General features: G+C 45.7%; 12 protein-coding genes across 12 annotated transcripts; 8 read left to right on the top strand and 4 right to left on the bottom strand.

Moving 5' to 3' along the window:
- Window positions 1-194: 194 nt before the first annotated feature.
- Window positions 195-1,439, bottom strand: HPODL_03521 (Actin-related protein; the record flags this gene model as incomplete). Its single annotated transcript, XM_014079841.1, has 1 exon — window positions 195-1,439. One exon carries the CDS (start codon window positions 1,437-1,439, stop codon window positions 195-197), a length of 1,245 nt encoding a protein of 414 aa, XP_013935316.1.
- Window positions 1,440-1,502: 63 nt separating this feature from the next.
- Window positions 1,503-1,892, top strand: HPODL_03520 (Chromatin modification-related protein EAF6; the record flags this gene model as incomplete). The annotated part of the gene is made up of 1 exon (XM_014079840.1): window positions 1,503-1,892. One exon carries the CDS (start codon window positions 1,503-1,505, stop codon window positions 1,890-1,892), a length of 390 nt encoding a protein of 129 aa, XP_013935315.1.
- Window positions 1,893-1,999: 107 nt separating this feature from the next.
- Window positions 2,000-5,041, top strand: HPODL_03519 (Ribosome assembly protein 1; the record flags this gene model as incomplete). The annotated part of the gene is made up of 1 exon (XM_014079839.1): window positions 2,000-5,041. One exon carries the CDS (start codon window positions 2,000-2,002, stop codon window positions 5,039-5,041), a length of 3,042 nt encoding a protein of 1,013 aa, XP_013935314.1.
- Window positions 5,042-5,115: 74 nt separating this feature from the next.
- On the top strand, window positions 5,116-5,418 carry HPODL_03518 (uncharacterized protein; the record flags this gene model as incomplete). Its single annotated transcript, XM_014079838.1, has 1 exon — window positions 5,116-5,418. The coding sequence occupies one exon, from the start codon at window positions 5,116-5,118 to the stop codon at window positions 5,416-5,418; it is 303 nt and encodes a 100-aa protein (XP_013935313.1).
- A 186-nt stretch (window positions 5,419-5,604) lies between these two features.
- HPODL_03517 (uncharacterized protein) lies at window positions 5,605-6,003 on the bottom strand (the record flags this gene model as incomplete). The annotated part of the gene is made up of 1 exon (XM_014079837.1): window positions 5,605-6,003. The coding sequence occupies one exon, from the start codon at window positions 6,001-6,003 to the stop codon at window positions 5,605-5,607; it is 399 nt and encodes a 132-aa protein (XP_013935312.1).
- A 491-nt stretch (window positions 6,004-6,494) lies between these two features.
- On the top strand, window positions 6,495-8,051 carry HPODL_05207 (uncharacterized protein; the record flags this gene model as incomplete). Its single annotated transcript, XM_014079836.1, has 1 exon — window positions 6,495-8,051. One exon carries the CDS (start codon window positions 6,495-6,497, stop codon window positions 8,049-8,051), a length of 1,557 nt encoding a protein of 518 aa, XP_013935311.1.
- Window positions 8,052-8,118: 67 nt separating this feature from the next.
- HPODL_03516 (Peroxisomal membrane protein PEX24) lies at window positions 8,119-9,828 on the top strand (the record flags this gene model as incomplete). Its single annotated transcript, XM_014079835.1, has 1 exon — window positions 8,119-9,828. The coding sequence occupies one exon, from the start codon at window positions 8,119-8,121 to the stop codon at window positions 9,826-9,828; it is 1,710 nt and encodes a 569-aa protein (XP_013935310.1).
- Window positions 9,829-11,191: 1,363 nt separating this feature from the next.
- HPODL_03514 (uncharacterized protein) lies at window positions 11,192-12,252 on the top strand (the record flags this gene model as incomplete). Its single annotated transcript, XM_014079834.1, has 2 exons — window positions 11,192-11,234; window positions 11,270-12,252. 2 exons carry the CDS (start codon window positions 11,192-11,194, stop codon window positions 12,250-12,252), a joined length of 1,026 nt encoding a protein of 341 aa, XP_013935309.1.
- Window positions 12,253-12,261: 9 nt separating this feature from the next.
- On the bottom strand, window positions 12,262-13,179 carry HPODL_05206 (Chitin synthase export chaperone; the record flags this gene model as incomplete). The annotated part of the gene is made up of 1 exon (XM_014079833.1): window positions 12,262-13,179. One exon carries the CDS (start codon window positions 13,177-13,179, stop codon window positions 12,262-12,264), a length of 918 nt encoding a protein of 305 aa, XP_013935308.1.
- A 280-nt stretch (window positions 13,180-13,459) lies between these two features.
- HPODL_03513 (Mitochondrial GTP/GDP carrier protein 1) lies at window positions 13,460-14,362 on the top strand (the record flags this gene model as incomplete). The annotated part of the gene is made up of 1 exon (XM_014079832.1): window positions 13,460-14,362. One exon carries the CDS (start codon window positions 13,460-13,462, stop codon window positions 14,360-14,362), a length of 903 nt encoding a protein of 300 aa, XP_013935307.1.
- Window positions 14,363-14,383: 21 nt separating this feature from the next.
- Window positions 14,384-18,508, bottom strand: HPODL_03512 (uncharacterized protein; the record flags this gene model as incomplete). The annotated part of the gene is made up of 1 exon (XM_014079831.1): window positions 14,384-18,508. The coding sequence occupies one exon, from the start codon at window positions 18,506-18,508 to the stop codon at window positions 14,384-14,386; it is 4,125 nt and encodes a 1,374-aa protein (XP_013935306.1).
- An 80-nt stretch (window positions 18,509-18,588) lies between these two features.
- Window positions 18,589-19,653, top strand: HPODL_03511 (uncharacterized protein; the record flags this gene model as incomplete). Its single annotated transcript, XM_014079830.1, has 1 exon — window positions 18,589-19,653. One exon carries the CDS (start codon window positions 18,589-18,591, stop codon window positions 19,651-19,653), a length of 1,065 nt encoding a protein of 354 aa, XP_013935305.1.
- Window positions 19,654-19,671: the final 18 nt, after the last annotated feature.

The raw sequence follows: 19,671 nt of genomic DNA, 5'->3' as shown, positions 1-19,671 counted from the left end.
ACTTTATGACTCAATGTTTGTTGTAGGAGTATGCTGAATTTCATGCTGAATACAGTAGAGGGTCGATGGCAGCCATGTGTCGGTGAAAATTAGACCTGTACTGATATGCCAGCTTTTGCTTTGAGAATCAGGTTTTCTCAGTCGATGTCCCGTATATTAAATATTTGATTTTGTTAATTGCAAATTATTGTACACTATTTAAATTTCTCTACTATATAGTCCTCTCCGTTCTCCTGGTACTCTTCCTTGCTGATGAACAGGTTGTCGAAATCACCCACGGACGAGCTCGTTAGCACGTTGGCTCCAACCCAGGAGTCGAACTGTCTTTCAACAGTGTCAGGAGAAAGGTAGGTAATGATTGTGTAGTCTGAAATCAGTCTAGCCAGGTCTTGGGCAATTCTGTGTTCAAGGTTTGGAATTCCAGAAAGCGAGCCGGTGAAAACGATGTTTTTCAGGAGCTCCATATACAGAGTAGCTGGAGCTTCTAGGCTTTTCATGGACTTCAAGATCAAGCTCGAAATGCCTTCTGCATCTTGCGCGACCTTGAGGTGAGGCAGTTTCTTCGAGTATTCGGCAGGGTTGAACAATGGCTCAGCCAGCTTATACTGTTCAATGCCTATGTCTTTGATCAGACGTCTATTTGGGAGCTCGTAGTTTCTAAATTCAATTTGGGAATGAGACTCATATTGTGGATAATTGGTCTGTGGAGGGAGATCTTGTTGGTCAGGCGACACGGGGTACAAGGAAGCGTGCAGGAGCACATTTTTAAATTCGGCTAGGGAAGTCGATATCTGATATGATTTGAAGGAGTCACTCATTGGGACCGAGTGGAATGGTTTGGGAATGAGGAATGAGTCGACTGGTTCGTTGGGGAATTTGGACTGTATGAACTCCAAAGCAAATGGGCTTAGGAAATCGCCACCAAATTTGGTGAATTGGATGCCTTTTGTGAGCACAGATCCATTGCTGATGGGAGTGACACTGACGATGTCGTCATCGATGTCCACGACAATAGAGGAGGAAGGCTTGGAAACGGCAAATGCGGTACAGAGCTGTCTTTTTAGAATGGAGAAAATGGGCACTTCCAGTTCTTCAAAAGCGACCTGACATGCCTTAACTTTATTTTTCTTGGTGTTCCAAGCGTTTTCGGTCACCACCAGGGGAATTTCGTTCGACTTGAGTTTCAGATCGGAGTACAACTGCGCCCAGTGTTGCGACATGGCATCCCAGTTGTAGACTATGCCCTCGCTGTACATTGTGTAAATATTATTTTGCGGATACAAGTCTATGTCGTCTCCAAAGACGTAGTTGCCCTTATCGATAGATTCCCGCGAGTACACCGTGGGCATCACCACTGACGGGATATCGAAAGTCGACAGGCCTGCTTTGGTGTACGACGAGTTTGAGTCGACAATTAAGGAGGGAAAGTCGAAGTCCATAGTGTTGTTAAAAAGTAAATAAAATTTCGCGAGAAAATAAAGTTGAGTTAATCCAGCCTTACCATGTCTCAGCAGGACTACGAACGGCTAAAAAAGAAGTTGAAAGACGCACTTAACCGCAAGAAGGAGATTGATCGAGAGGTTGCGAAGCTAGAAGAGGACATCTTCAACAAAGAGACCGCATATCTTTCGGAAGGAGCGCAACACGGGAATATCATCAAAGGATTCGAGAACTTCACGAAAACCACCACATCGACGTCGTCCTCGCGAGGGAAGAAGATACAGTTCACAGACGAAGACCGTATATTTTCTCTGAGTTCTGCTACCTACGTCCGCCACCTGAAAAAGATCAACAGCGGCCAGATGCAAGGGAGCCTGAACCCGTTGCTGGCCCAGTACGACGACGATGATGACGAGAGCGAGGAGTCCACACCTCGCAAGAGACGAACCTAAAAACTGGCTGTTTGATACTTTGCTGTTCAGATATACCGGTTGTGGACGACCGTCGCTTTTCCCGTGTAGAATATTTAAAAATAGCGTCGATAAAATTTTATCTGCTAATGCATTTGACACCAGACGAGATCGCCAGGTTGCAGGCCCAAACGGGCAACATTCGCAACATTTGTATTCTTGCTCATGTTGATCACGGTAAGACTACGTTGTCTGATTCCTTGCTTGCATCCAATGGTATTATTTCTCAGAGAATGGCAGGCAAAGTGCGGTATCTTGACTCCCGACCAGACGAGCAACTCCGGGGAATCACGATGGAGTCTTCGGCCATTTCTTTGTATTTCAAGACCATTTCGAGGGCCCAGGAAACTTCCATTGTCAATGAGTACCTAATCAACCTGATCGATTCTCCGGGCCACATCGACTTCTCTTCGGAAGTCAGTACCGCCTCCAGGCTGTGTGATGGCGCCGTTGTTCTAGTAGACGTGGTGGAAGGTGTGTGCTCGCAGACGGTTACGGTGCTGCGTCAGGCCTGGGTCGACAAGCTCAAGCCGATCCTTGTTCTGAACAAAATAGACAGACTGATCACAGAGTTGCAAATGACATCTATAGAGGCCTATTTGCATCTTTCCAAAATAATTGAGCAGGTGAATTCGGTCATTGGGTCATTTTTTGCGGGAGAGAGAATGCAAGATGATATGCTGTGGAGAGAAAAGGTCGAGAGAGGTGAGGTGGAGGAATACGTCGAGAAGGACGATGAGGACATCTATTTTTCTCCTGAAAAGAACAACGTTATTTTTGGTTCTGCCATCGACGGCTGGGGTTTCAATATTGCTCAGTTTGCAGTGATTTACGAAAAGAAGTTGGGTATCAAAAGAGACTTGCTCCAGAAATGTCTTTGGGGGGACTTCTACTTCGACCCGAAGACTAAAAAAGTGATACCGGCAAAGGCATTGAAAGGTAGAACTCTAAAGCCGCTTTTCGTGAGCTTTGTGCTGGACAGCATTTGGCACATCTACGACACCATTTTGGTGCATAAGGACACAGAGAAACTCGAGAAGATTGTGAAATCTCTCGGAATTAAGGTGCTTCCAAGAGACCTTAGATCAAAAGACACAAAGCAACTGATCAACACCGTTATGAGCCAGTGGCTTCCTGTTTCGAACGCCGTGCTGCTCACCGTTGTGGACAAGCTGCCATCTCCGTTGCAGTCGCAGAAAGAGCGGATTCCTCATATTCTTGACCCTACTCCTAGCTCGGACATGATCGACGCGAGATTGAGAAAAGATATGATTGAATGCAACAGCAAGGGTCTTGTCAGCTGCTATGTCTCGAAGATGATATCTATTCCCGAAGATGAGCTGCCACAGAACCAGAAACAGGCGATTGGTGAAGAAGAGCTGCTCGAGCGCGGCCGCAAAGCCCGTCTGGCCGCTCTGAAAGCCGCAGAGGAGGCCAAAAAGCTCGAAAAATCTTCCGAGAATGATGACTTTGGTGTGGTCAAGGATTCAGGAGAGGTGGAATGGGAGTTCGAGCAGGAGGAAGAAGGAGAAGAGGAAATGGAGGTGAAAAAAGAGGTTGTTATCGGATTTGCCAGAATTTACAGCGGTACTCTCTCTGTTGGACAAGAGCTGACTGTGTTGGAGCCTAAATTCGACCCACTCAACCCAGAGGAGCACACCAGCCACGTGACCATTACTCATCTGTACCTGCTGATGGGTCGGGAGCTCATCTCGTTGGAAGAAGCTCCAGCAGGAAGTATCGTTGGTATTGGTGGTTTGGAAGGCAAGGTGCTCAAAAGCGGCACTCTCATTTCCCCTGGTGTGATTGGTGTGAATCTGGCAGGTATCAATCTGAACAACCCGCCAATTGTTAAGGTTGCAGTGGAGCCTGTCAATCCGATCCACATGGATCGTTTAGCGCGCGGATTGGAGCTTCTGAACCAGGCCGATCCTTGCGTGCAGACTTATTTGGAGGACACTGGGGAGCATATTTTGGCAACGGCTGGTGAGTTGCACCTTGAGAGATGTTTAAAGGATCTCCGTGAGCGGTTTGCTGGTATAGAAATTACGTCTTCCAAACCTGTGATTCCGTTCAGAGAGACAATACTGGCTAATGTGGACATGAACCCGCCGAAGAGCGAACTGGGCAGGGGTGTCGTGGAGATCAAGTTGGACAAGTACCGTATTCTGCTTGAGACGAGGCCGCTTCCGGAGAAAGCTACCAGTTTTTTGCTGGAAAATAAGGCTTCCATTGCAAAGCTTGTGCGTCGGCATATCAGAGGAGAAGATGAAGAAGAGGCCATTGTTGGTAGCGTGCTCAGCAAAAAAGAGTTTTCTGAGAGACTGAAGGAGGCACTGGAATTCGGTAACAAATCCAAGATGAAAGACAATATCGACTGGACAGATAGCCATCTGCGCGTTGTTTCGTTTGCCCCAAAGCAAGTGGGCCCTAACATCCTGTTTGATACGCCAGACAACCGACTTCGCCGTTTGCTTGGTACCGACTCCAGATCAGACAAGTTCGAGTATGAGGACAGTCTCTTGAATGGATTCCAGATTGCATGCTTTGAGGGCCCATTGACAGCAGAGCCTACTCAGGGCGTTGCTCTTTTTGTCAAGAGCATTCAGGAGCTTGACGAGCCTGTTCCTGTGAATAACGTGGCTGGCCGTTTGCTCGGTGCCACCAAAGACGCTGTGCATAAGGGCTTTTTGGACTGGTCGCCGAGATTGATGCTGGCAATGTACTCCTGTGATATCCAGGCTTCTGCAGATGTGCTGGGTAAGGTGTACGCTGTGATCCAGCGTCGTCGCGGAACTATCATTAGTGAGGAAATGAAAGAAGGCACTCCGTTCTTTACAGTGAGTGCTCGTATTCCGGTGATTGAGGCATTTGGATTCAGCGAGGACATCCGCAAGAAAACGTCTGGAGCAGCCTCTCCGCAACTGGTCTTCACTGGCTTCCAAATCATCGACGAGGATCCGTTTTGGATACCGACTACGGAGGAAGAACTGGAGGAGCTCGGTGAGTATGCGGAGCGTGAGAATATTGCAAGACGGTACATGAATGAGGTTCGTCGCAAGAAGGGCTTATTTGTTGACGAAAAGGTGATTCAGAACGCTGAAAAGCAGCGTACACTGAAGAAAGACTAATTACGTGCGCGGCACAAAAATGTGTATAAGAACGAAGATAGTATATTAGCGATTTTTATATTTCTACAGACAGTATGGGGTTGTTTAGCAAAGAGAAGTCACCTGAGGCTCCAAACCGCTCGAAGCGAGAGAAGTGCTGGGAAAGCAGGGACATTTATTTCAAATGTTTGGACAGAATCGACGTTGTGAATCCGCTGGACAAGAATGTGCAAGATAAAATCAGCAAAAACTGCTCTAAAGAGGATGCCCAGTTCCAGAAAGACTGCGTGGCCTCGTGGGTCAAGTATTTCAAGGAGAAGCGTCCCTTTGATATCAAAAAAGAGAAGATACTGAGGGAGGCGGCAGAACAACAAGCAAACGCTAAAATAGAAAAATGATTCCGATCGTGTAAATAAGGGTTTCTCATTATTGTGTGTATATAAATGACTAGGGAACAAGTCTCAGATTACAGAAGCTGGGGTACGCGCGTTTTGGACATGTGATGCTCAGTGTAGGTATAGCGAATGAGATGTCTAGTGTACAAATGTAGCATAGATTTGTGGAACAAGTTGATCAGCCGCTCGTTAGCTCGTTCCTTTCACAATTTGTAGAAGTTGGCCAAACCTCTCTTTATTCTCCTCTATCTCTGTTCGCAATTCGGACACGCGAGCGTTGTATAGTCGTTCGCAGATTTCTACTACCAGCGGCTCGTTCATTCTGTAAAACTCCAAATCCTTGTCCGAAGAGTCGATGAGCCCATTTTCCAGCATGAGATTGTTGTAAAGAGCCAGCAGCTGGTTTTCAGACGGCGTCCAGTGCGGACTATCTTTCATTAGCGGATTTTCCTTCGTTCTTTGTAGTATAGTGCCCAGGTCGAAATTCTTACCTGAGGACGAATGCAAACAATCAAACAGCGTTTGACATATCAGCAAGAGCGTCTGTGTGGTGTAGTTTTCGGGAATAGTCAAATCTATCTGCTCCATCCAAATAAATTATTTTTTATGTACAATATCTGTTTATTTACAGATCGGCAAAAAAAATATAGTATCTCATTCTTGGATCCGTTTCAATGCCTTTCCGAGGAGATTCGCAATTGACATCACTGGCCAACGATCTAAACGGATTTCAAATACACAATGCTGGATCAAAGTCTGGCACGAAGGCGGAACGGAGTGCCCTGCATGATCAAACACAGCTGTCTGGCATATCTAAACGATTATCATTAAACGTGCCTCTAGATCCGCAATTCAGCTCGAAAATCCCCACGCGCTCGCCCTCAACAAAGTCTCTCAAACTGTTAGATCCTCCGCATGCAGATAACTCAAGGCTACCTGTCGCCAAAAGGTACTACAGCGACTCCAAACATACACATAGAAAACCATTCGCGAACCCTCCATCTGCCCTTCCGACCTCAAAATCTATGCACCATCTCAGCTTGCACACTACATCTGCTCCATCCTACCTGAATCCTACAATGTCCTCGTTGAACCGGTCGAGACACGAAAAGGAGAACGTTCCGCTGCAAAGAAGACAGAGCCTGAAACAGCCTCCAGCTCGAGGAATGGTGTCGTCGTCAAGTGTTGCTGATCTCCAAATCCTGAAAAAGCCAGATAGAAAGCCAGATAGAAAGCCAGGGACAAATCGTCCTAGCATTCCTCCTGCCCATCGAATTTCATCCATTCCTTCTAATCGGCTGCGACGCAAACCTATCTCCTCGGAAGAGGAGCTGTATAAGCTCATGGAGACCAGCTCAAAAATTGCCAATCAATTCCGCCAATTTTTGCATTATGCCCTCCAAGGTCGCCATGAGAGGCCACCACATAGTCCTCAAAATTTGGCGACTGCCGATCCTAGCATGTACCAGCAGCTGACTGTGTATGAACGAGGTGAAATACTAAGGAAGAGAGAAATATATTTCACGGGAGACAGAAGCGTCAAAGCCCGAGTTGACAGTCAAAACTATAGCTGCAATTTTGGTTTTGACGACAAGAATAAGGACTACAGATGTGCCGCTGGTGACCATATAAATTACCGGTACGAAATTTTGGCCAAACTTGGCAAGGGATCCTTTGGGTCTGTCATATGTGCCAAGGACCACAAGACACAGCAGCTCGTGGCCATCAAGATAGTGAAAAATGAAATGGACTGGTCTGTACAGGCTATGAGTGAGATCAAGTGCTTGAAAAGCCTCAGCGGATGCTCTCCCCACGTAGTCCAATATTTTGAGCATTTTCATTTTAGATCGCATATTTGCATTGTCACAGAACTGCTTCTTATCAACCTCTATGAGCTCATTGAAATCTCAGGGTTCAGAGGTTTGGGCATGGAGTTGTTGAGAAAGTTCGGAAGGAACACCTTACACGGGCTGCGATTCATCCATAGGCAAAACCTCATTCATTGTGACATGAAGCCAGAGAACCTGATGCTAGCTTACAATCATCAATTTGGATTCCACGTCAAAGTAATAGACTTCGGGTCTTCTTGCGAGCATGGCCGCCCCACATTCTCCTACTTGCAGTCGAGATTCTACAGAGCACCCGAAGTGTGTATCGGAGCCAGATATAACCACAAGATCGACATATGGTCTTTTGGAGCAATCATGGCTGAACTTTATACGGGGACCCCGATATTCTGTGCCAAAGACGAATACGAGCTTCTCGACTTCTTTATCTCGTACTTTGGTCCCCCTCCTAGGAGTTACATTCTTGAACTTCGTACACAATTACTAAAGGAGGGGCCCATCGTCAACCTAAACAGACCGTCTTCAAACTCTCTCAATTTCCGCACACTGCTATGGAGAGCGTTCAACGATGACGGATCATTGAATTCATCATATCTGCATTCGAAGAAACATGGTTGCAAGTTTAAGCCATCTTCTTTCAGCCTGTCTCGGCATCTTGCTCGCTATCGTACCGAGCCCGGAACTGGTTTTGAGCACTTTGTTGAGATGCTCGCTGGCTGCCTCACATGGTCACACCACCGGAGACTTGACTGCGATAAGCTTCTTTCCATGCCATTTTTTTATCAGTAAGAATAAATAGACTTCCATGCACCAGGAGTCCCCAGAAATCGATTGTAGAAATAAATTATCAGACAAGATGAGCAATTCTCCTCCTTCGTCCTCAAGTTCCGGGAAGGGGCTGTCTATTCCACGGAAGCTAGCTCTCAATGCCATTAATGAGATACAAAATCGTTCCAATGACTATCTGCTTAGCAAAAGAGGTGGAAAGGGCCTTGAAGAAGGGCGCAAAAGAGCAGCTCTGGCAGCTGTGATCTCGACCGTTTCCTCAGTTGGTGCTGATCGGTTAACAAAAGCAGACTTCGATGAACTCAGAGATTTATCAGAACAGGAATCTCACGACAAAGTGCATTTCATGGACAAACTAACCAACAAGCTGTTAGATGCAATCCCGCGACGTTCCGATGAATCGATGGATGAATTGAGAAAGCGATTGGAGGACCGGCATAGGGTAGAACAGCCAGGGCTCTCTATAAAGAGGATCAGCAGAAATTTCAAGACGTTGAGCTCGAAAATGGATCTTGTGTTCAGTCTTCAATACTCTATAATTCACGTCATATCCTGGGATAAGCCCTCTTTGACACTGACATTTCTGATTCTCTATACCTGGGGATGTCTAATGCCCTACCTGTTTCTCGTTTATCCAGTTTTCTACGTTCTGACTGGGGTTCTCATTCCAAACTATCTCTATAGGCATCCTTTAGCGAAGCCAGATATCATTCCTACTCGTGCGCGCGGCGATAGCTCAATATTTGGGTTTTTGCGAACGGAAAATGCCTGGGAGTTGGACAGGCAGCGCATTTTGCTCGAGAGAAGTAGGACACTCGAACGCATACTGAGCCAGGAGCTGGAATTGTCCACAATAAGCTCCAGAACATCAACAGATTCCGAAGACGAGGGAAGCTCCAGTCTATTTTACGAGGTATTCACAGCAGATTCTAAAAGCAATTTGGTGTTCAAGGCTGTTCTTGAGGAAGACGAGGAAACCACTGAGAAAGGGCGAACGGGGGTGGTGGATAAAGTGAAACTACTGATCAACATGAGAGATTTACAGAACCTCACTTCCGATATAATCAAGATGATGACTCGTATGCAAGATAGCATCTACGAGAATTACAGTTTCAAGGACGAGAAACGAAGTACCAAGCATTTCTTCAATCTGATCGCACTGATTCTCATCACAATAGTTCTTGGGCCCTATATTCCATGGCGAGCAATATTCATTATCACGGTGTGGGTTCTGATTCTGTTGAAACATCCTAACCGTCAACATATCCTCAAACAGCTCAAGCCAGCGACGAAACACAAGCTCCCACCGAAACACAGAACTGAAGTCAAACGCAGAGCGTCTAGGCTAGGTGAGTTGATAGTGGATGATCCTCCTCAGTACAGGACCATCCAAATTTACCAGATAGAAAAACAGGACCTCATCAAGCCTTCTGTCTACGAACTTTACATGTATTCATCATCGATTTTCAATGAGTCTGATACCCTTAGAATACAGAAAAAAGACCCAAGGGGACTACCAATCTCTCACTGGTGCAAGCTCCCAGCTCAAGCTGGAAATTCACGGAAAAGAATTGGACAGTGGACGCCGATCCGGGATCCTGGTGCCTCGAAAACGGTGTCTTGGATGAGATGGAGATTGACGGAGAGTGGGCATATGACAAGTCCGGCGAGTATCGTCGTTGCCGTCTTGTGCGTGAGGTTGTCAGATACAGCAGGCCACCAAAAAAGCGATAGGGGCTCAACTATGATTCCTGAACCAGTCCGTCGAAAAGCCGTCTGAAACACTCGTTCATAGGGTTATTGTAATGAGAATAAGGATCTGTCCTTGATAATGTCTCACCACACAAGTTGCAGAAGTAGGTTCGGCACCGGGAGCATGTCATCTTGTTGCAACCATCAGAACGTTGAATAAGTAGAGAGCAGGATGGACAGCGGATAATCCCTGCCTCTCCTGACTCAATCAGGTCTTCAAACATCATATCCGAAAGATGCTCCTCGACGGCAAGAACAATCGCTTTTCTGCCATACTTGAAAGCCAGATTATTGCGCGCCTGGGAATCTGGTTCATGCTCGAGCCAGAGCTGAATATCTTCCAATGGGATCTTTTCGCCAAGATAGTTTCTGCAACTATTGAGATCGCCATGCCACGAATGCAGACACCCAAAGCAAAATGCCATTTTGCAATCGGGACAGATCGAGAGTAAATTGTTTTCGTCTTTGCGAAGAAAATATTTAGCACAATGCCTACGAGGACACTGTGCTACTCTGAAAGGGAACAATCGTCTATATTTTTCGAATTTGTATGTTGTGTTGAGCTTCCAATACCTCTCTGTCAGTTCTGGGTCGACTACTCTGTTGAGAAAGTCTTTTGTCAGCGGGACCTGGAAGAATTCTTTTTCGAATTGCTTCAAATCTTGATTCACTACGCCTCGAGACAATCGATCGTTGGTCTCCACATAGGCTTTGGTGCAATCAAAAGAGGGACAATGGATATTGTCGAGCTCTCCACGAAGTATATTGGAGGTAAAATAATCTCTCAAGCACTCGTTGCAATAAATATGGCCACACGATTCAAATCTTTGTACCGCAAGACCCTTCTTGTCGGTCTGACATATCTCGCACATAAACGTGGACAAGTTAAATTGGTCTTGTTTTGCCTGTGAATCTGCCTCCACGTATTGTTCGTATTGCTGCTTTTCAAGCACCAAGGGCTGCGATAAGTCAATCACTCCAAAGGCATCACGGCTTCGCTCTTTTATGTAATCAATAATAGAAAAAAGCACAATCTCGCGATAATCCTGCCATAGGCCTATCAAGGAGGCCACTATTGAATCCTTGTTACTAGGAACTATCCAATGAGCACCACGGAGCTCCAAATGTGGAGGCTCTTCCTCCGGATACTTGTCTTGAAGCGTGAAACAGAGCTCTATGGGGCTAAGATTAGCGATCAGCTGCGCCTGATCGCTATTTTCCAAACGGATCTCCAGCTCCTTATCTAATACAACTGGGATCACGAGGCGCCCTGATTTCGCTGAAAAGTCCAGCTCGATTTCTGGATAAATTGCTTTAAGACTTTCAAACTCCTCCTCCACATCTAGCATAAAGAAATCAAACTAATTTTTTTTTTTTTCACAGTTGACACGATGGATAGATCGACAGGGTTTATCCGCACATTTGATGCTTTCCGTAAGTGAAACCAGTGGTTGTTACTGACTCAGCAGCAAAAATAGCACCATCTCAGCAGGTGCGGTCTACGAGAGGATCGTACTCCACCATTATCACCTATCTGTTCCTTTTGTTTCTCATCTGGGTAGAGGTCGGAGGATATATCGATGGTGCCATAGATCACCAATTTACAGTTGACGAATTGGTACGCAAAGATCTGGTGATAAATTTGGACCTTGTTGTCGCCATGCCGTGCAATTACATTCACACAAACGTTAGAGACTTGACCGACGACAGATTCTTAGCAGCAGAGCTGTTGAACTACCAAGGCACGACATTCAACATTCCGCGATGGTACGAGCAATCTGCCAAGAAAATTGTCACCCCAGAACTGGAAGCAGTTCTGGAGAGATCCCTTCAGGCTAGATTCCAGTACCAGGGCGAACATCACGACGAAGGAGCACCTGCTTGTCGTATATTTGGGGCAATTCCTGTGAACAGAGTCAAGGGCGAGCTTCACATTACCGCAAAGGGGTACGGGTATAGAGATAGAACGCGCATTCCTGCTGAGGGTCTGAATTTCACGCATGCTATTTCAGAGTTTTCGTTTGGAGAGTTCTTCCCCTATCTGGACAATCCGCTGGATATGACCCTTAAAACAACAGACGCCCATTTACACACTTTCAAATACCACATAAATGTTGTGCCGACCCTTTATCGTAAGCTGGGAGTTGAGATCGACACCAACCAATACTCGCTGTCGCTCACCGAGTCTTCTGGCAAATACGTTCCTGGAATATTTTTTCAGTACGAATTCGAGCCTATTAAGCTCGTTGTGGAGGAGACAAGATTGTCGTTCTGGCAATTTGTGGTGCGTTTGGCAACGATAATGGGCGGAATTCTCGTGGTTGCAGGATGGTTATACAAATTGTTCGACAAGTTGATTTTGCTCACACTCGGCAAGGAGTTTGCCAAAAGGGGCCAGGAGAAGAAGGAAGGAGGTTTGCTGGACAATGTCGAGGATTTCGAGAAAATATAGAAGCTCTGTCTAATTCAGCAGAGCCTGGGCGTCTTCTTTGTATCCCACACCCGGCACAACTTCAGTATACCTGATGTATTCGTCGTCGTCAAAAGTGATAATGTCCCAATACTTATAGACCATCATGATTGCAAACAGGTTACTGAGAGTGCTAAAAACGAGCCCATCCGCGTAGTGGCTCAACGATGTGCAGATGTCATAGCTGAAGACGTACAGGAGACACTCAGCAGCGACGAAAAAGAATACAGAGAGGCAAAGTGCTTCGATGGCCCACCAGTTGAGTACAAGAGTGACGAAGCATATGAAGAACTGGCACAGCAGGTACATGAAAAGCAATAGTCCATTGAATATGAAGTAGAGCACGAATAGAGGGATAGTTTCGGCAGTGTTGATAATGCTGGTCCATTTATTAAAAGTGAGAATCGCCACGACGTAATTGAGGACGAAAACGCCAAAAGAGGAGCCAAACATGGCTGCCATAGTGTGCAGAGAGCCATCGTCCCAGAAATTTAGACTTGACAGTCCCGCGAAGAATAATGTCCAGCAGCAAACGCCGGTCATAGCTATCTGGAAGCTCACGAAATATGCGTATGTGGAAGATCCGCTTGGAGATACTCCAGTGTCCACTACGATGCAGGATACCGTGAACATTATAAAACTCCAGAAAAAAGTGAGCATTTCTTTTCTCCCGACAGCGGTGTATCTCAATCGCACGTTGTATATGATCATAAGGGTAACTATGAGCGAGGACATGTGTATAAATGACGTTCCGATCTGGAATATCAATGTATTGGAAATATCTACCGTGCGCGCGTAGCAATCCGGGATGATCCCCACAAAAGTGGCATTATGGGCATGCAATGGATTGATCAGCGTACACAGAGGAAGCGAGGTTCGCGTGCAAATTCTGGAGAAGTCGCCAATCATAGAAGATATCTAAATACGAAGCTATTTTGGCGCGTTAGATAAGATAATAAATTTATTTGTCAACGTAAGCTTTTAAAAGATGGACTTTGTCAACATTCGTTGGTTGTGGCTGATTCAACAGCAACTAGGGTCTGCCTCCCCTTGCGTCTACTGCAACCACTAATTCATGCTGGCGCGCTCCGAATGAAAAATTACCCGATTAGTACATTGGCAGAAATTAAAAGATCTGTAATTTTCTTTCAAATTTTTCAATTTCAAGACCTCCCCCCGTGATTCCGCCATGTCTCCTTCAGTTACCGACAAAAAACAATCTGCTTCTGCCAGAGTTCTTGGGTCTGCCTCTGCAGGTATTTGTGAAATAGCTGTCTTCCACCCGGTCGATACGATTTCCAAGAGACTCATGAGTAATCAGACCAGAGTCAACAGCTTGGAAATCTTCAACAAGGTCATTTTCAGGGAAAATGCCGCTAAGCCAATTGGCCAGAGATTGTTGAGTTTATTCCCAGGTCTTGGTTATGCTGCTTGCTACAAGATCTTGCAAAGAGTGTACAAATACGGCGGTCAGCCTTTTGCAAACGAGTTTCTGACTACCAACTTTAAAAAGACGTACGAGGACGCTTTTGGAGCCAAGACCGGTAAAGCACTCCTTTCTGCCACTGCCGGATCTCTTATTGGTATCGGTGAAATTGTTTTACTGCCTCTCGATGTGCTGAAGATCAAGAGACAGACGAACCCTGAAGCTTTTAAGGGTAGAGGCTTCTTCAAGATCTTGCAAGATGAAGGACTTGGTTTGTACAAAGGATGGGGATGGACTGCTGCCAGAAACGCCCCTGGTTCGTTTGCTTTATTCGGTGGATCGGCATTTGCCAAGGAATACATTTTCCATCTGAAGGACTACTCTTCTGCCACGTGGGGCCAAAACTTCGTTGCCTCGATTTTCGGTGCCTCCGCTTCTCTGATTGTTTCCGCTCCTTTAGACGTGATTAAGACCAGAATCCAGAACAAGAACTTTGAGGCCAACGAGTCTGGTTTCACCATTTTGAAGAACATGGCGAAGAACGAAGGAGTCACCGCTTTCTTCAAGGGATTGACACCAAAACTGCTCACCACCGGTCCTAAGCTTGTTTTCTCGTTTGCGTTGGCCCAGACTTTGATCCCAGCCTTCGACAAATTACTTAATTAGCCTGCCTGTATATACAATTAATTAGAGAGTATTCGCCAATTGCAGAATTAATGGGTGACAGTTGGGAGGCAGACGTGGCAAATCGACCTGCTTCCCAGCTCTAGCTAGCACCTGTATGTCTATAAGAGTGCAATAGACGAAGTTAAACTTCTTTGGCTCCGTCAAAGGACCAAGACACCCGTCGTCGTCGACTAACTCAGAAATTGACTTGAGATTAGCTTCCACCTTGTTGCGCCATAATTCCAGGTCGGGTTTCAGATCCAAAGCGAGCTTTTGGAACTGAAGACTGCGCCGAACGGGGTTTTTGTAGAAATTGTCCTTTTCTGGAGCAAAAAGTAGCGAGTCTGTGTCGAATAATTCACAGAAATCACATCGAGTAGCCAGATGAAACATATCATCGAATGCAACATATTCTTGCTTCGTACTGATAAAATAATCCACCAATCTTCTTTCCACTTCAATGGGGACCATCGAGTATTTCAGTCCAAGGTAATCTGACAAATGGTGTGCGCAAAGAGAACGAAGTTCATCGTCATCGTCAGAAAGAAAATCAAATAATTTCAGTCTTACCTGAACACCATAGCCATCGTCTCCGGTATGAACAGAATTGAACCCAATGAGCGCATTCAAAGACGCTTTTCTAGCTGGGAACTCATTGCTATCAGCACTCAGGCGTGTGACTGTCTTAAACCAGCTATCGAACTCCAATGGGTCCAGTTGCTTTCCAACCAAAGGTCCCAACGCTTCAATCAAACTCATCTCAATATCGCTGTTTGTGTGCAAGGTAAGGAGAGAGAACAGACTGTGTACCATCTCAGGGTCATCAAATTCCGTCGTTGCTAAAAGGTTTTTCAGACATTTCAAAGCCAATGATTTGACGTAGTCCCAATGTTCACGCTGACAAAGGTCCCATAAAATCCGGATTGCTTCAGACTTGACATCATCCGGGAGATCTTCATCACAGGACTCGATTGCAACAATACGTACCTCATAAAGTGAGTTCATTGCAAGCTCTAGGAAGTCAATAAAAACGCTCCATTTGCGAGACTTCTTGTAGTAGTCCAAAAGTAAATTTGCACACTTTTTCAAAGCCAGCAGGTGCGACCCGTCAAGTCTAAACATCTGGCCGTTCTCACTAAACCAGTTGCCCAACAAGGCTACCGATCTTGGATCCAGTTTGCACTTGGTGAGCTCTATTAGCCTGAAATATGTCAGTTGAATAGCATAGTTATTTTTCTTTAGCATGCTAGGCAGGTGACACAGAATCAAATCCATGTACTCCTCGGGAACCTGAGACCATTCGTTTTTCAGCTCTTGTCGGGTAATCAGTTCCTGAACAGCCAAGATCGAGCCATGGACGGCATTAAGGTTTCCTGATTTTTGCAGTAATGCAGAGCATTCCTCAAACACTGTCTCAGAGGACACCAGCGCAGGAAGCGCTCTTGCAGCCATTTCGCGTAATTTCCAGCTTTCATTACTCAAACATGCAAGAACGAGCGGCTTAAATTCTTGCAATCCCTCGTAGCCAGGCGTAGCTTCAAGCCGCGTCAATGTGGTAAGCACAGGATACATTTTTTCCACATTGTCTCTTGTGAAACCTTTGCTGATGGAATCAGAAAGCGATTCGAGAAGGACTCCGCGGATAGTCTTGAACCTGGAAAAGAACAGTCGTGCAGAGATAGTAGACAGATGATTGTTGCTAATTTTTTTGCTCCCAAATAGCTTAGTTTGCAACGCAGCGAAAAGCATCACTCCGCAATTGCGAACGGCCCAGATTTTCGAGCCAAAAGAATCTAAAGCGAGTTGCAATGCCTGTCCAACGTAATTTGCAGACTCATGAGACAAAACAGAATCCACAATGATGGCCTTGATCGAGTTAATGGCGTTGACTTGGGGGATGTTGGTGGATACTGCTGCATTTTGGTCAATGGGTAGCCGTGCAATTTGAACAAGACTATCCATAGTGGAGGCTATCAGCGTGCCATCAGAACGCAACATAGCGGTGAGAAGAAACGGGATACCAGCAGATCTTCTTGTAATTGAGATTTTTTCGTTCTTGACCAGATGAAGAGTCTGATCAAGCCATTCCTGGGTATAGTTGGATTTCTTGCAGCATGCAACAAATGTAGGGAAAACGGAGGTGAATGCACCCTTGTGCCTGACTGTTGCAAGTTGCTCCATCAGAATTTCACCTATGGATCGGAGTTGCTCTTCATCTATGGTGTAGTTTGAAATTAGTACTTCGAGCAGATTAGTCGACTCTTTCAAAGCCCTCCAACAATAATTGTAGACCACTTGCGATGCTTTCCCATATTTTGCTTCCAGGTCCGCACTATACTCTTCCACCTCCTCCGGTAAGTTCCCTTCTGGCGAATCATTTTGCAGCACACCTTTTGTGATCTGCCAGATATCCATGCAACAACCAATCAATGCAGGAACATAGTCTTCCAGATCATCGCTCTTGACCGTGTAAATATGCTTGAGTGCAGAAAAGTACCCTTGCACACTGGCTTTGAAGCAAGCTTCACCAAGGTTATGCGTGGAGTCAATTTCGTGTCTCAAGCTCTGTAGCAGCAGCCGCAAGACAGGCTCGACGTCAAGGCCTTTATCCCTCTTATGTCCAACCAAAAACTGAAAGAATTTGCCCGCAAAGTCCACACTCTTACCCTTCATGTCGCACAGTAGCAATAGACTTCTCTTTTGAGCAAGCTCGAGATCCACAAAATCTTCTATGTCAACAGGACACATTTCGAGAAATTTGCAAGAAATCGAACGAATGTCATCGTAGTCATCGGACAAATGGTCGATAAGGATGCGAACCAGGGTTGCGGAGTAAATTTCCATTGAAAAAGGAAAATCAATGTGTCTAAATTTGTCGAAGTAGCGGTCGTCAACCCTGATATCGAGACCGGACTTCACCAGAGATTTTAGAACTGCGTAGCCAAAAGAAACACAGTGGTACGATGAACCTGGCCGCAAATTGAAAAGCACCTTCTCCAACAAGGTCGCAAGAAACTGCTGTGCGTCTGAAACAAGCGTTTCCTTGTATACTATCTCTTTTTCAAATCTGGCATAGTCCTTTTTGGCCAAACTCTTTGCGTCTCTGTCCAAAGCGTACGATGAATCTCTGATTCTTATGATAAAAGTGTTGAGCAACGAGAGAGAGGCGGTTCTAGTCTCTAGAGCCGTTTGGGAAAACAAGTGGTCAGTGATGTCCTCTAGAAGTTGGTACACTGTATTTTGTATAGGCATGGCTCCTTTAGGAGAGGAAAGGAGCAAAGATAGTGCCACCAACCGCAGCCGATCATCCTGTTGCAACAACAGAGCCCTGAACTCGTCATAGGACAAAAAGCTGGCTGGATCTGAGACAATCGCAAGATCTTGCGCGATTTTTAAGCACCCAAGAAATATCGGTGTGTTTGGTCTCACAGCATCAAGAAAAAGTTTGGTAGCAGGTTCGCAAATTTTGAAAAGATTCGGTAGCAGGTAAGTTTCTGTGTGTTTTTTCAGCTTTGGGATCTCTAAATTATGAATCACCGGCTCTTTCCACAAAGAAAACCAAGAAGATGAATCATCTCCTGTGTATAGGTTTTCTAGAAGTAAGGGCACAGTTTTTCCAATACAACTAGCTAGAGCATTGCTCCATATGTATTCAATAGCTTCTTGGATAAAACACGGACGGTGTTGGATAACATAGACACTCCATTGTCGCTCCTTGATAAGATGGTCCAACAAGAAATATAATGCTCGAGAAGAATATGGAAGCTGCAGACAACGATCAATATATGCTTTGAAAATTTGGTCTCTAGATGGGGCGCGATCTATGAATAAAATCAATTTTGCAAACAAATCTCTAAGACATTTCCCTAACGGGGCCCCAGACTCGTTCCAGAAATCAATGATGTACTGTAAAAAATAGTCAGATCTATCAGTCACCAAAGACAAAATCTTGTCCTTGTTGCCAACACCGTTTTCGACGAGTCTCTGCGATCTTGTCAGCCAGAGACACAATGTACTGCACGCAGAAACACGATCCGTCTCGAGCTGGCTATATATGAACGTGAAATACTCGACTAGCTGAGGCTCCACAGACTCGTCCACATCTTTCAGTCCGAGCAGTGCCGCCCTGACACCATCAAGCTGCATCTGGAGGTACGTGCCAGGAAATAAAATTTTAACCAAGGCTTCGCGAAACAAAAATAATTTACGTGTTTTCTCATTTCATAATGGAAGATAAGTACATTGGACTGGCGCTGGCCATCAGTTCGTCGTTGGCGATTGGAACGTCGTTTGTGCTCACAAAAAAAGGGCTGCTGAAAGATGGAAGCGGAGGAGAGTCGTACTCGTACCTGACGAACCCGATTTGGATCCTTGGTACCTCGCTCATGGCTATTGGGGAAATCGCCAATTTCGCGGCATACACGTTTGCTCCTCCTATATTGGTGACCCCCCTTGGAGCTCTTTCTGTTATTATTGGCGCCGTTTTGGCCTCTGTATTTTTGAAGGAGGAACTTGGTACCTTGGGTAAAATGGGATGTGCAATTTGTTTACTTGGCTCGGTGATCATCGTGTTGCACGCTCCAGCAGACAAAGAGGTGCAGACCGTGGACGAGATCCTCAACTACGCGAAACAGCCAGGCTTCATGCTGTACGCTCTTGTGGTTGGTATCTACGCGGTGTTCATGATCTACAAAATTGCTCCTAAGTTCGGAAACCAAAACCCTATGATATACATCAGCATCTGCTCCCTGGTGGGATCGATTTCCGTGTGTGCGATCAAGGCATTCGGAATTGCCTTGAAGCTGACCCTACAGGGCAACAACCAATTTACACATCCTTCTACCTACTTCTTCATCATTGTGGTGGTTGTGTGCATTCTGACACAAATGAACTACTTCAACAAGGCGCTGGCGCAATTCGATACTTCCATTGTTAACCCACTGTACTACGTGACATTTACCACAGCTACGTTGTGTGCTTCCTTCATCTTGTTCCGCGGATTCAATACCACCTCGTCCGTCAATATCATTTCTTTGATTTGCGGATTCCTCATCATTTTCAGCGGTGTGTTCCTGCTGGACATTTCTCGTCACGGTACTGACACAGATGAACTGTTTGCTACGAAGAAAGATGGATTATCCGACATTCCATTAAACTCTGACCTGTCTGCATACCAGTTCAGAAGATCAATGCAATTGAACAGACCGAACCAGGACTCTGCGTACCACAATCTAAACAGCGACCCATCTGACCGCCTTCGAAGACGCTCCGACAGTTTCGAATTGAACTAGCACCCCGAAATTGAGCAA

The sequence above is a fragment of the Ogataea parapolymorpha genome, chromosome IV (genome assembly GCF_000187245.1).
Source record: "Ogataea parapolymorpha DL-1 chromosome IV, whole genome shotgun sequence".
In the NCBI taxonomy this organism is placed as follows: domain Eukaryota; kingdom Fungi; phylum Ascomycota; class Pichiomycetes; order Pichiales; family Pichiaceae; genus Ogataea; species Ogataea parapolymorpha.
Note: the sequence above shows the minus strand (reverse complement) of the source record. Positions and strands in the feature narration are given on the sequence as shown.